At 32.2% G+C, this 12,568-nt stretch overlaps 1 protein-coding gene across 1 annotated transcript in view; it reads left to right on the forward strand.

The window, feature by feature from the left end:
• Window positions 1–12,568, forward strand: part of NCKAP1 (NCK associated protein 1) — a 106,471-nt gene that overhangs the window by 49,472 nt on the left and 44,431 nt on the right. The window contains exons 9-15 of the mRNA XM_055308549.1: window positions 190–346; window positions 2,746–2,802; window positions 5,038–5,134; window positions 5,528–5,634; window positions 6,377–6,509; window positions 8,751–8,832; window positions 10,475–10,533. Coding sequence (XP_055164524.1) covers window positions 190–346; window positions 2,746–2,802; window positions 5,038–5,134; window positions 5,528–5,634; window positions 6,377–6,509; window positions 8,751–8,832; window positions 10,475–10,533 — 692 coding nt within the window. The remainder of the gene's footprint in view (window positions 1–189; window positions 347–2,745; window positions 2,803–5,037; window positions 5,135–5,527; window positions 5,635–6,376; window positions 6,510–8,750; window positions 8,833–10,474; window positions 10,534–12,568) is intronic.

Genomic DNA, 12,568 nt, shown 5'->3' on the forward strand with positions numbered 1-12,568 from the left:
TTTGCAGTATACAGAAGATTGAGAGAAATATGTTGCCATCTTTATGTATATGAATTATTGCCTGTCCCTTGAAATCCTCAATTTAGTGATTATGTTTATATTTCTGAAATTTTTGAAAGCAACTTTGTAACTGAAAGATTTCAATTTTGGAATACTTTTATATTTGTATTTACTTTTGTTTCTTTAAAGTTGGCTTCATTTTGTGCCATGGGATTCTAAATACTGATGCGACAGCTTTGAACCTTTGGAAGCTAGCTCTTCAAAGTAGCTCTTGCCTCTCTCTCTTTCGGGATGAAGTTTTCCACATTCATAAAGCTGCAGAAGACTTATTTGTAAACATACGAGGGTATGACATTTTCATTTATCTTGTCTTTTATTTTTTTTGGAGAAGGGTATTTTTATTGAAGTTTGGTGATAGAAAAGGATCATGTGGTGATCACCTGTACTTTCCTACTGGCCATAGCAAGTTGTTTTTAACAATTGTCCTGTTATGGTAGTATTCATAATTTTATAGGTAACTTTGTAGATTAAAGTTTCTAGTGTTTCTGCCTTTTCAAAATTTTCATTCTAGGATAGAGAAGATGTCTCCTCTTTTTCAAATCATGATATGGGTTTAGACATAAATATTGCTAAAAGTACCATATACATTTTAGAGTTTTGACATTTTTATAAGTGCTATTTAAAATTAAGTATGTGAATCAATCAAAAGCTCTTCTTTAAATTAATTACAGCAATTATAGAACTCAGACCACTGCACAAGAGAAATCACGGTTCCTTTTAATAAGATGTTCCAAGTGACTCATTTATATTCATTCCCTGTAAAGCAAACAGTTCATACAAATTCGTGTTCTTGAAATTTTTAATGCCTGCATTTCTTTCCACTTGAGGTTCTGTAGCTGTTGTATAGAAGTCAGGCTGAGCTCAGACTTGGTAGCAATTTTGAAGTCTTTTGAAATTAGAAGCATCTAAAATATTCTGGGACCCCCTGTACCTGAGAATGTCAAATAATTATGTTTTGGTTTTTTAGCTGCGGGTAGAAATGAAGTTTACTCAGATTTATTTCATATTCAGTTTGGAAATGTCTTGATGAAATTGATACAAAGCATCTGTTAGTCAATAAAAAATAAAGATCTGTTTAAGACTATCAACTTAAGCCTCAAATTTTAGTGTAAGAATTACTCTGTGATGTGAATTAAGAGCCTGGACATCATTCCTGACTTGTATTTCCTATATCTATATCTTGAAGAGGTTAATGGAATCTGCTTTTTTTTCCCCCTAGTAATTTTGAAGTAAAATTTACAGACAGAAAAATGCATAAATTTTAGGTGTATAACTCAACAACTTTGCATATGAATACTGTTGTTGATTTCCTAGATCAAGATATAGAACATTTCCATTATCCCTAGAAAATTGATTTGCACCCCTCTGGGTCACTGCTGCCACGCTCCATCTCCCATCCATCAATCCCCTTCTCAAGTGACTATTGTTCGGATTTCTGTCAGCGTGGGTGTTTCTGACATTCTCAGTAGTAAACTGAGGTCTAGTGCTCCATGTACTTTCCAACTCTTATGTGGCTTTTATTTTAGATGCTGGAGTACCTGCAAGTACCCCCTGTCTTTTGGGATATTTTCTAATTAATTTTCGTTTTCTAATTAATTCAGATTGAAAATCCTGAAACTTGTATTGTGTCTTACCATATTGATAACCTCTCTGTGAAATCATATTTATATATAAATTATAAGCATTTAGAACAAGGTGGTCTATATATTGAGTGAGCTTATTTATGATACACATATGCTTCATGGCATCATGAGACTGTCTTTTTGTTACACTTTTCTTTCCCTTTTTTTTCTGTTATGCTTTTCTAATAAATTTACCAGTTAAGAATCTTATTTAAAGTTGGAAATTGTTAATTTTTTATTCAATCATGAGTGATCAATTTAAAATATGACTTAGCAGTAGTTACAAGTCAGACCATTAAGTATAAAAGCTTTTTAGTTGTAAAGGACAATGATTACAGAATTAGTGTATTTTGGACATTTGCTCAAAGAACATATAAATCTTAAGAATATTTAATTTAGAAGTTGAAGTTCTTGGTATAACTGGTTTTAGCCAGGTTGTCAGGAATATAGTTTTTTCTTTAACATTATAGGAATTTTCAGTTTTTGTATGTAGTAGTTACGAAAATAACATTTATTAGCACTTATTTTTCAGATGTTACCTTTAAACTTTTTGATGTTGGTGTCCTGTTTTAGTTTAAAGTAGTCATATGCTTTCCCGCCCCAGTTTTTTGTACAACAAAACTCATATGTCTAAACATTCACTAGTGTTGCTGACCTAATATGTCCTTTCAGAATTTTTTTTAATGAGATAGCATTAAATAGCTTTATTATTACTTTAGATTTTTTAGAAACCACTATTAATTACAATGGAAGTATAATTTTAATGTCTTTATGGGGGCTGAATGAGGTGTATTTACTCAAGATCTACATAGTGAGCTTTATTTTTTTTTTGTTAGATTTAATATAATATGAGATCTGTTTTTCTAAGAAGACTTAACTGGTACTGTAAGGGACCGAGAAAGGAGGAAGGTAGATTTCTTCCATGCACTTCTAGTTTGAGGGCTAGTTTTTCTTGTTGCTAATAGTCATTTTTAATTGACTTTTAGTATTTGGCTAACTCGTTTTGACTGTTACTGATGAAATTAAGATTAACATGGCTCTAAATTTTTTTTTTTGCATGTAGCTATAATAAGCGTATTAATGACATAAGAGAATGCAAAGAGGCAGCTGTGTCACATGCGTAAGTAGTTCAATCTTATCTGTGGAAGTTACAATCAAGAAGAATTCTTTTCTTAAAGCATAATTTTGTTCAATGATTGCAGACTTTTGGTATGCAAGATGTGATAGAAATGGGGGACTTTGAATCAATGAAAAATAAGTAAATATCAGTATCTTGCAAGCTTCAAGTTAGTGCATACATACAGTCCTTAAGTATTTTTGAGGTATTAATAAAAATATTCTAGGAAGTACCTTACAGAGCCTTTATTTTAGGTGTCATTCAAGTCTTTTACCATTACTATGCTTTTGTGCCAATACTTTGCAAGTTGTGATGATTTTTGTACTATTTCATGAAAATTGACATCTTTACACTCCCCTCAATAGTATTTACTTTTCAAAATATGGCTTTCCTGAATTGTGGTAAATATTTTACATTAGTAAGTAGAATAACTTAAAAATTAGCATATTTAAGATCTTTGAGCAACTTCCCAATTTTCTCAGAAATAATTATAAATAACTTGATATTTCAACTTAATTGTTAAATATATGGTATACTTGTGTATATCTTTTCTCTGTTGAGCCTAGGTAGAAGTAATATTTGACCTATCTGTATTTCTCTAAGCCAGAGAGAAGATAATGCACCTTTGCCATTATAGCACTGCCAGATGTAAAGCCACAAGAAGTTTTAGAATTTAGGTTTAGGTTATGGGATGGATGTTGGGAATTTAAACCCTCTTTATTCATTGCTGTCAGTGCTATATCATTTCTTCATGCATATTTTTTTACTTGAATGAAATGCTTATATGATTAAAAAGTTATTTTCTAGTACAAATAACATACTTTGGAGTGTGTTAGAATTCCTTTCTTCACATACAGAAATACAAATGTTTTTCACTTCTTCATGGGATTGACCCTGTTGTAAGCACATATATGGTGTCATAGCTATCTTTTATGAAACTCTTTTAAAGGTAAGGCATTTCCCCCCCTTTATTATATAAAGTAATCATAAACAGTAAGCAGTAGTAATTTTTCATAGGAATTCCTCATTACCATGTGCCAGGCATACTACTTTATAGACCTTTTCTCTCTGTATTAATAACACTGCAGGCTCCTTGCAGCAACTCTGTGTAGTAAAATAGTCCAAATAACCTTGCCCTTTTTCATCTTAGAAATCATACTGGAGGACTTTGTTATTGTTAGATTAAAAAACTGCTTGTCATTGGAATTAACCTAACATTGTAAAAGTACTATGTATCAGCCATTATGAAAGATGTATCCTTTGAGGCAGGTATCATCATCCCTTTTTTATGGATGAGAGGCTAGGCTGGAACTAGAAGTATCTGTGTCTTCTAAAACTAACCTGCTGTGTCCCAGCCAAATTTCTGGTATTCTGTATTCTTTACACTTGCTGTTTTGGCATATATACATAGTGTGTGAGTGTGAGTGTGTGTGTGTGTGTGTGTGTGTATGTGTGTGTGTGGAGGACTGCTTTTTTTTTTTTTTAAACCTATCACAGTCTTAAAATTAAAACTTAAATTGGGACAGTGTATGTCTTGCATAGTGTGAGGAGTTGGAATACTTAGGACATTCTGTGATTTTTTTTTTCCATGTTAATATGTAAGAGTAATTATTTTTTAAAATTTTGTATTTTAAAAATACCTAGTAATGAATATTTATAATTATCTCTTCCCTTCCTCATCTTTCTGCTTTTGAACAAGAGTGCCAAATGATCTCATCCTAATATCTTTATTGTATATAGTTCTTTAGAGGGTTTCACATATTTAATAGAATGTACTTAGTAAACTAGGTTATAGATAATCAGATATTACCTTGTGTTCATTGATTTTTTTTTGTGGGGATGACAAAAAACTATATAGTAGAGCATTGCTTGCTTTCAAGGATTTCACAGTTCAGTTTATGAAGTGCTATGCTAAATGTTATTAAATTTATGGAAATTATTTGGAAACAGACATCTGGATTTTGGGAAATGCTTCTTGAAGGATTGGTCTTAAAGTTTGGGTAGGATTTTGATAGGTGGAGAGTAACAGAATAAACATGGTTATAAAAACGCAAGAAAGGTGAGGATAAACATAAGATTGGAAAGTCATTTAATGAGATGACATACCATAGAAGATATTTGTAGGGCTTCTGGTTTCTAAAAAAATCTTTGGAAATTGACCTGAAATGATAAGTCATTTAATAGCCAATAATGATTTTAGTGGCAACAGATAAATTATAATGATGTCTTTCCCTATAGTGGTTCAATGCACAGAGAAAGACGCAAATTTTTAAGGTCTGCGCTGAAAGAATTGGCTACTGTCCTCTCTGATCAACCTGGCTTGCTAGGTCCTAAGGTAATTAATTTAATTCTTATTTTAATTATAGGTATGCCTTCTTAAAATGAAAAACTCATTGTGAAGTTTTACTAAAATTTGTTTTAATTCTTATCTCAACTATTGGTGTACCATATTAAAATTTAAAAATACTCTATGGGAAGTTGTGCTAAAATTTGAAATCTTACTAAAACTGAGAATGAATTGACACTCACATATCACACTTCTTTGTGTTTTTCTCACTTCTTCCTTACATGTGTACTTTCCCAAGTTTTCTTCTGTTGTCATTTTTGTTTTTTGAACTTGATTTTATTAGCTTTTGCCAGTGACTTTTCGCTTACAGAAAAATTATGAGTAAGGTTTTGTTTATAATCTTGGCATGAGAATAAGCAGTGTGTTTATTTTTTTAATTAGGCACTTTTTGTTTTTATGGCATTATCCTTTGCCCGTGATGAAATTATCTGGCTACTTCGTCATGCAGATAACATGCCAAAGAAGAGTGCAGATGACTTTATAGACAAGTAAGTTAGCGACATTTAAAAAGTTATTTTTTGAATATTTTGATATATGGAATGTGGAATTTGAAAACGTGGAGTTAAATTATTTTGAAAAATCTTTTTTAGGGCTTTTCATATTTCATAGTAAAGTAATATTTGTAATATATCATTAGATGATACGAATTATAATGCAAAGTCAACTGTAGCTTAATATTAGGGCTTTTAATGTTTCCTTTCCAATACCCTGGGTATAAAGTAAAGTTCTTACTTGTTTTCTTGCTATAACCAGTAATATTTCCTTTGGAATTCAGTTTTTAAAATGATTAACCACACAAAAATTTAAATAAGAATCCTTATGAAGTAGAGTTGTACCAAGTGTGTTATTTGAAATGTCTTTCTATCTTTTTAGTCTACAGTCTTTCAGTAAGAGGAGAAGTAAGAGCATATAGAAAAATCATATTTCTTCCCAATTCTCTAATCGTCTTTTATTTGTGATTTTTTTTAATGATGTAATTTTTGAGATACCCTAATTTTATTTTCATTTTGGGTGGTCCTTTGTTAATTTTTTAGTTATATCTGTTTTGCTGTTTTTTAAATTTTACTTTCCATCATGGGAGATATCTTTAAAAAGTAGTTCACATAAGATGATATTTAGCAGTGCTTTTTCTAAGAAAAAAAACTTGTAGTAATACCAAAGGCATTTTATGTGTTCCTTGATAGTGATGAATTTATTTTTTGTATACTTCTCTTGAATTTTTTTTAAAAGGCACATTGCTGAATTAATATTTTACATGGAAGAGCTTAGAGCACATGTAAGGAAATACGGACCTGTAATGCAGAGGTATTATGTGCAGTACCTTTCTGGCTTTGATGCTGTTGTTCTCAATGAACTTGTGCAGGTAAAAACTGTCTCATGCTGTTCTCCCTCTTATTCCTTCCTTCCCTCCTTTCTAGTAACTAATTTGCTTGCTCAATACAATTTAGTGTCAGGTGGTGGAAATACAAATATAAGTAAGTCATTGTCATATCTTGTCAAGGAGATATGTAATAAGTGTTATGCTTAAGTGTGTACAAAGCTCAGAGTGAACACAATGCAGGGAATAATTCTTTACTGTGGGGGTGGAGGTGTACAGTGACGAAATTTTAGAAGGCCTTGCAAAAAGATTTACTAACTGAATCCCTCTGGCTCAGTGTGGATGATGGATTTGCTGGGGGCCAAGGGAGGAGGCAGAGAGGTCAGAAGAGAGCTGATGAGAGCCTGAACTTGGTCGGCGGCTATGGCAATAAAGATGAGATGATGGAGACATTATAATTGGTAACCAAGTTTTAGAGTAAAAGTAGAATATAAATCTTTTGACATAGTGTGTTAGTAAATGACCAGATTTAAAAAAAAAGAATCATCTAATTGTCCTAATTTTATTTTATTTTCAATTTGGACTTCCTCTATGGATTTTTAGTCTTACTTTTGTCTCCATAATTTCTTTATTCAGTCTTTTTCATCTTAATATAAATTTGTTTTACTTTTATTCCAAATAAGCTGACTGTAAGGAAAATGTTTTTTTTTTCCACTTCATTTTATAAAAATAAAGATGTCTAAAGAGTGTCGTAAGCTAACACAGTATAAAGAACAGCATGAATTCTCTTTATAAGACTATTCTGAAATTACTCATTTTCCGGGCAGCTCGGGTGGCTCAGTGGTTTAGCGCCGCCTTCAGCTCAGGGCGTGATCCCAGAGACCCAGGATCAAGTCCCACGTTGGGCTCCCTGCATCGAGCCTGCTTCTCCCTCTGCCTGTGTCTCTGCCTCTCTCTCTCTCTCTCTCTCTCCCTCTCTGTCTCTCTCATAAATAAATAAAATCTTAAAAAAAAATTACTCATTTTCCAATGAATTACCATACTTTGAAATACTGATTTTTTTTTTCAAACCTACCTAAAAATGCACATAAGAAAGAATGTAAATTGTTTATCTTAGATCATACACACCTTATAGTTTGGTATCCTGAACTGGTGTATTTCTTCCTTTATCCACTAGATGGAGCTCAGATGCTTCTTGTCTAGAATGTCCATTAAAAAAGGAAATCGAAGAGCTGATTTTATCCCTAAAATGTTACTGTTTTCTGTACTTTTATTTAAATAGTTATCACTTACCAGATAAAGGAGAGGCTTTTGTGCTATCACAATTTAAAAAATAAACCAGACTCCTGCTTTCATGTCATTTTGAAACTTGCTGAAGCTGGTTGAATATTAATTAATACATTTTACAGATTTATGTTATATAATATTAAATTTTTTAAGTCATTCCATCTCTTTAGGTATCTTTTACATCAGTTGTGTTTTAACAATACTAGGAAAAATAATGTTTTATTTTTTTCTGGAATTACAGTCACATTACCAATAATAATACTAATACTAATTATTATCAGATCTGTTGATGATGTATTTTAGTATATCTATACAACAATTCTCTGAGGGTAGGTATTGTTACCATTTGTTGGGGAAAAAAGACTTTGTATGACTTGCTCAGTATCATACAGTTCATAAGTAATAGAACCAGTATTTGAGCATAGGCTTTATTAACGCCATAGCCCGAGCTTCTTATACCCTTTTTGGTTGCAAGGTACATGCATGGTGTTTTTACCCATTTACTAGGATTTAAATTTAGAACTAAGATTAATTTGTTAATATAGTTCATTGTAATAGGTGTTAAATTTTTTTATTGTGGTAAAATAAGTATCATATGCAAATTTTTATGTTAACCATTTTTAAGTGTACAGTATGGTGAAATTATGCACATATTGTATAGGTTTTAGGAAATTATGCTGTTTGTGAGCTAAGTATCTACTTTTTGAAAAAATATTATTCAGCATGCACTTTAGGTGCAGTTTATAAGGTATTCATTTTTTTAGCTGGCTTGAGAGGGATTTTTTGGTCTTTTGTTGAAGTATAATTTATACACAATAAAAGTGTTTTTGAGATTGATCCATGTTAATGTATGTATCAACATTTCATTCCTGTTTCAGGCTGAAAAGTATTCCATAATATGGCCATACCAGCTTGTTTATCCATCCACCAAATTGACGGACCTATGAATTGTTTCCTGAGTTAGATGTTTTTAACATTGTTCTTTGTTTCTTTTTTCAGAATCTTTCTGTTTGCCCGGAAGATGAATCAATCATCATGTCGTCTTTTGTTAACACTATGACTTCCTTGAGTGTAAAACAAGGTAAGTCTTCCAAATAAAAGCATATTTTCTTCTAATTAGGTTTTCAAATGTGATTATTAAGGAGGGGATTTAACAGTTAATTTTTATATACTTACTTTTGGACACATTTAATTTGTTCTCTCTGAAGCAAAAGTTGCCAAAGTGTGTGTGTCATAATGTTTATCATAATAATGAGGGACGCCTGGATGGCTCAGCAGTTGAGTGTCTGCCTCCTCGGGTTCTGGGATCCAGTCCCACATCGGGCTCCTGTGAGGAGCCTGCTTCTCCCTCTGCCTGAGTCTCTGCCTCTCTCTGTGTCTCATGAATTAATAAATAAAGTCTTAAAAAAAATGAGAATTATAGCTTGAAATATCTTATTTTTCAGCAGGGAGAAAAAAGGTATTTTGTAATTAAAAAAACAAAGCATAACGAAGTGTATATACAGCCCAAGCATCAGCTATGACAATAGTTGGTACCACTGATAAAATGTTTTAAAAAGTGGTAGGCATGTACATATTATCCTATTTAATTCACATAAGTTTTAAAAAGCTGTTTATACTTTTGTTTGGTAGATTTGGAATCTCAATGTTTGATAGTTAATGAGAGTTAACCTCTCAGTTATTTAACATGATTTGCTCAAGCTGTGAACAGGTATTAAGTACTAGTATAGGGATTTGAAGTTCAGGTCTGTCATTCCCAAAAGTTAATGTCGTATACTAGACTGCCTCTTTGTGATGTGAATACTTCATTCCAGCAGATTGGTATGATGTGTTAGTGTTGTAATCTTTAAGTAAAAGATACCCAAAACCTTGAAAAGTTCTGAGTAATAAATTTTAATCAGTCTTTATCACACTTAAAAATAGAGAAACTATTGTAAAGTTGCCTGGTGATACTTGGTTTATAGTTACTTGGAGGAGCTTCACCATGCTCTGCAAAAGCCTCTGTTAACAGGACTTTTCAAGCTCTGTTCTCTCTTCTTCAAAATTGACACTTAGAGTTTAGGGGAGAAGTCTGTACTTTACACTTCTCCTAGCATAACTCCCTCCTTATATCAACATCTTTATAGGTTTTGAGAATGACTTCAGTGTCTTAGTGATTAAATTATTTTTGTTTTTTTTTTAAGTGTGCTGTGTAATGGTGTTTAGTGTATCCACATAGTTGTGCAACCAGTCTCCAGAACTTTTCGTCTTGAAAACTGCAATTCCATAGCTATTAAAGACAGCTCTTGATTTTTTTCCTTGCCCCTGACATCTACCATTCTGCTTTCTGGTTCCAGGGGTTTGACTACTCCAGATGCCTCATAAGTGGGATCATACAGTATTTGTCTTTTTGTCACTAACTTACTTCACTAGCATAATGTCCTCAAGGTTCAACTACGCTATAGCATGTGCCAGAATTTCCTTCCTTTTTAAGACTGAATAATGTACCACATTTGGTTCATCTATTCCTCTGTTGATGGACATTCGGGCTGCTTTTGCTTTTTGGCTCTTGTAAATCATACTGCTGTGAGCATGGTGTACAAATACCTCTTTAAGACTCTGGTTTTAATTCTTTTATGTAGATGGCCATACATGGAATTGTCTTAGATCTTAAATTTTAAAACTCTGATTCTATATTTGTGAAACATTAACTTCCTTTGTAATTTTTTTTCTCTTAATTGTAGTTGAAGATGGGGAAGTATTTGATTTCAGAGGAATGAGATTAGATTGGTTTAGATTACAGGTAAGAATAATTAATAATTTTGTCATTCTGTTTTGAGTATTGAATATTTTTGTTAACATGAAAACATTTAATAAGAAAAAGATTCATTGTTTTGTTTGTGTTGAAAAGACTAGTTTTGTATAACTAACTATAGTTTTTACCTCATAGAAGAAACATTTTTATTAAGGTATCAACATACGAGTTTTCAGGTTTACAACATAATGATTTTTGTACTTATTGCAACATGATCATAATAAGTCTAGTTAACATCCATCACCACACATAGTTAGAAATATTTTTTCTTATAATGAGGACTTTTAAGATCTGCTGTCTTAGCAAATTTCAAATATGCAGTACAGTATTCCTGAGACAGTAATCATGCTGTAAATGAAATCTCCAGGACTTATTTATCTTAAAACTGGAAGTCTATACCTTCAGATTACCTTCACCCATAATGCCCAACTCTGGCTCCCCACCTCTGGCAACCAGCAATCTGTTGTCTGAGAGTTCAGTTTTAGATTTTTGGGGGTTTTGTTATTTTTAAAAATTCCACATGTGAGAATCATTTGATCTTTGACTTTCTATGTCTGACTTACTTCACTTAGCATAATGCCTGCAGGGTCCACCCGTGTTGTTGCGCATGGTGGGATTTGCCCCATTCTTCTGATTAAATAATATTCCTGTGTGTGTGTTTATACATATATGTATTTGCAATGCCATTTCTTTTATCTGTTTATCCACCAGTTGCCACTTAGGCTCTTTCCATGTCTTGGCTGTTGCAAGTAGTGCTGCAGTTAACATGGGTTTGTAGATAATCTTTTTAAGGTAGTGTTTCATTTCTTTCAGATAAATACCTGGAAATGGAATTATTGGATCATATGGTAGTTTTAATTTTTTGAGGTGTCTCCATACTGTTTTCCATAGTGGCTGCATCTATTTACATTCCCACTAAGTGCATGAGGCTTCCCTTTTCTCCACATTCTTGCCTTGTGTTTTTGATAATAGCTTTTCTAACAGATGTGAGGTGATATGTCATTGTGATTTTGATTTTGATTTCCCTGATGATTAATGATGTTGAGCACCTTTTCGTGTGTTTGTTAGCTGTCTGGATATCTTCTTTAGAAAAGAACAAGCAGGCAGCTCACAGGGTGTAGTTTGTTGTCCCGATATAGTGTCATATGCTTCATTTTTCTGAAATGCAGAAATAAATGGTAGTAGATTTTAAAAGTTTAGTTTTCATTTAATATATAACTCACATACATAGTTTTTAAGGACTTTTAAATTCAAGCTTAAAATCTTTGTGTATACTATGAATTTAATGATGGGATTTAATTGCCCCTTAAATAGTTCTAGTAATTATGTGGAAACTGTGGCCCAGTTTTTTCAAAAACTGCATATTTTTAAAATATGTTTTTTTAAATAATAATATTATGTTCTCATTATAAAATGTCAGAATACCCAGAGGTAAAGTAGGAAATGAAAGTTTGTACTTTTCCCAGTTTCATACCTCAGAAATACTTAATAAGTGGCTTATATCCTTTTAGGTATTCAAATGGTAAGTGGGATTATATTATATATACACATGGCTGTGCAACTTAAATTAATTTTTATTTGTTTAATTATAAAGTAAAATATAACCAATATATATTGGTGGAAGTCATTTTTAGATCAGCCCAGTCTCAGGAAGGACTCCTAGGAAGAGCATGCTTTTCTGGCAGTCTGCTTAGTTCCCTGAGGTAATTTTGCTCTCAGGTTCTTTTCTTCGAACCTCAAAATACATGGACGTTTTTCTCATTCTTGTTCTTTGTTCTGTGGTTGCATACTTTTGGAGATGATTTTATAAAGAAGGCCACTAGTATTAAGTAACTTGCCTGAAGTTGCAGAGTTGGTTAGTGGGAAATCAGGGAAGAACACTTAACAGCACTACCCCAAAATAATAAGTGTGTATGTATAAAAGATTTTTTTCTTCCTATTAAAAATAAAGTTTAGAAATTAACATTTCTTTGTTTTAACAAGATCTGTGAAACAATATAGAAGTGGAGCATGTAAGGTGAAA

Source organism: Nyctereutes procyonoides, unplaced genomic scaffold (genome assembly GCF_905146905.1).
Source record: "Nyctereutes procyonoides isolate TBG_1078 unplaced genomic scaffold, NYPRO_anot_genome, whole genome shotgun sequence".
Lineage (NCBI taxonomy): Eukaryota > Metazoa > Chordata > Mammalia > Carnivora > Canidae > Nyctereutes > Nyctereutes procyonoides.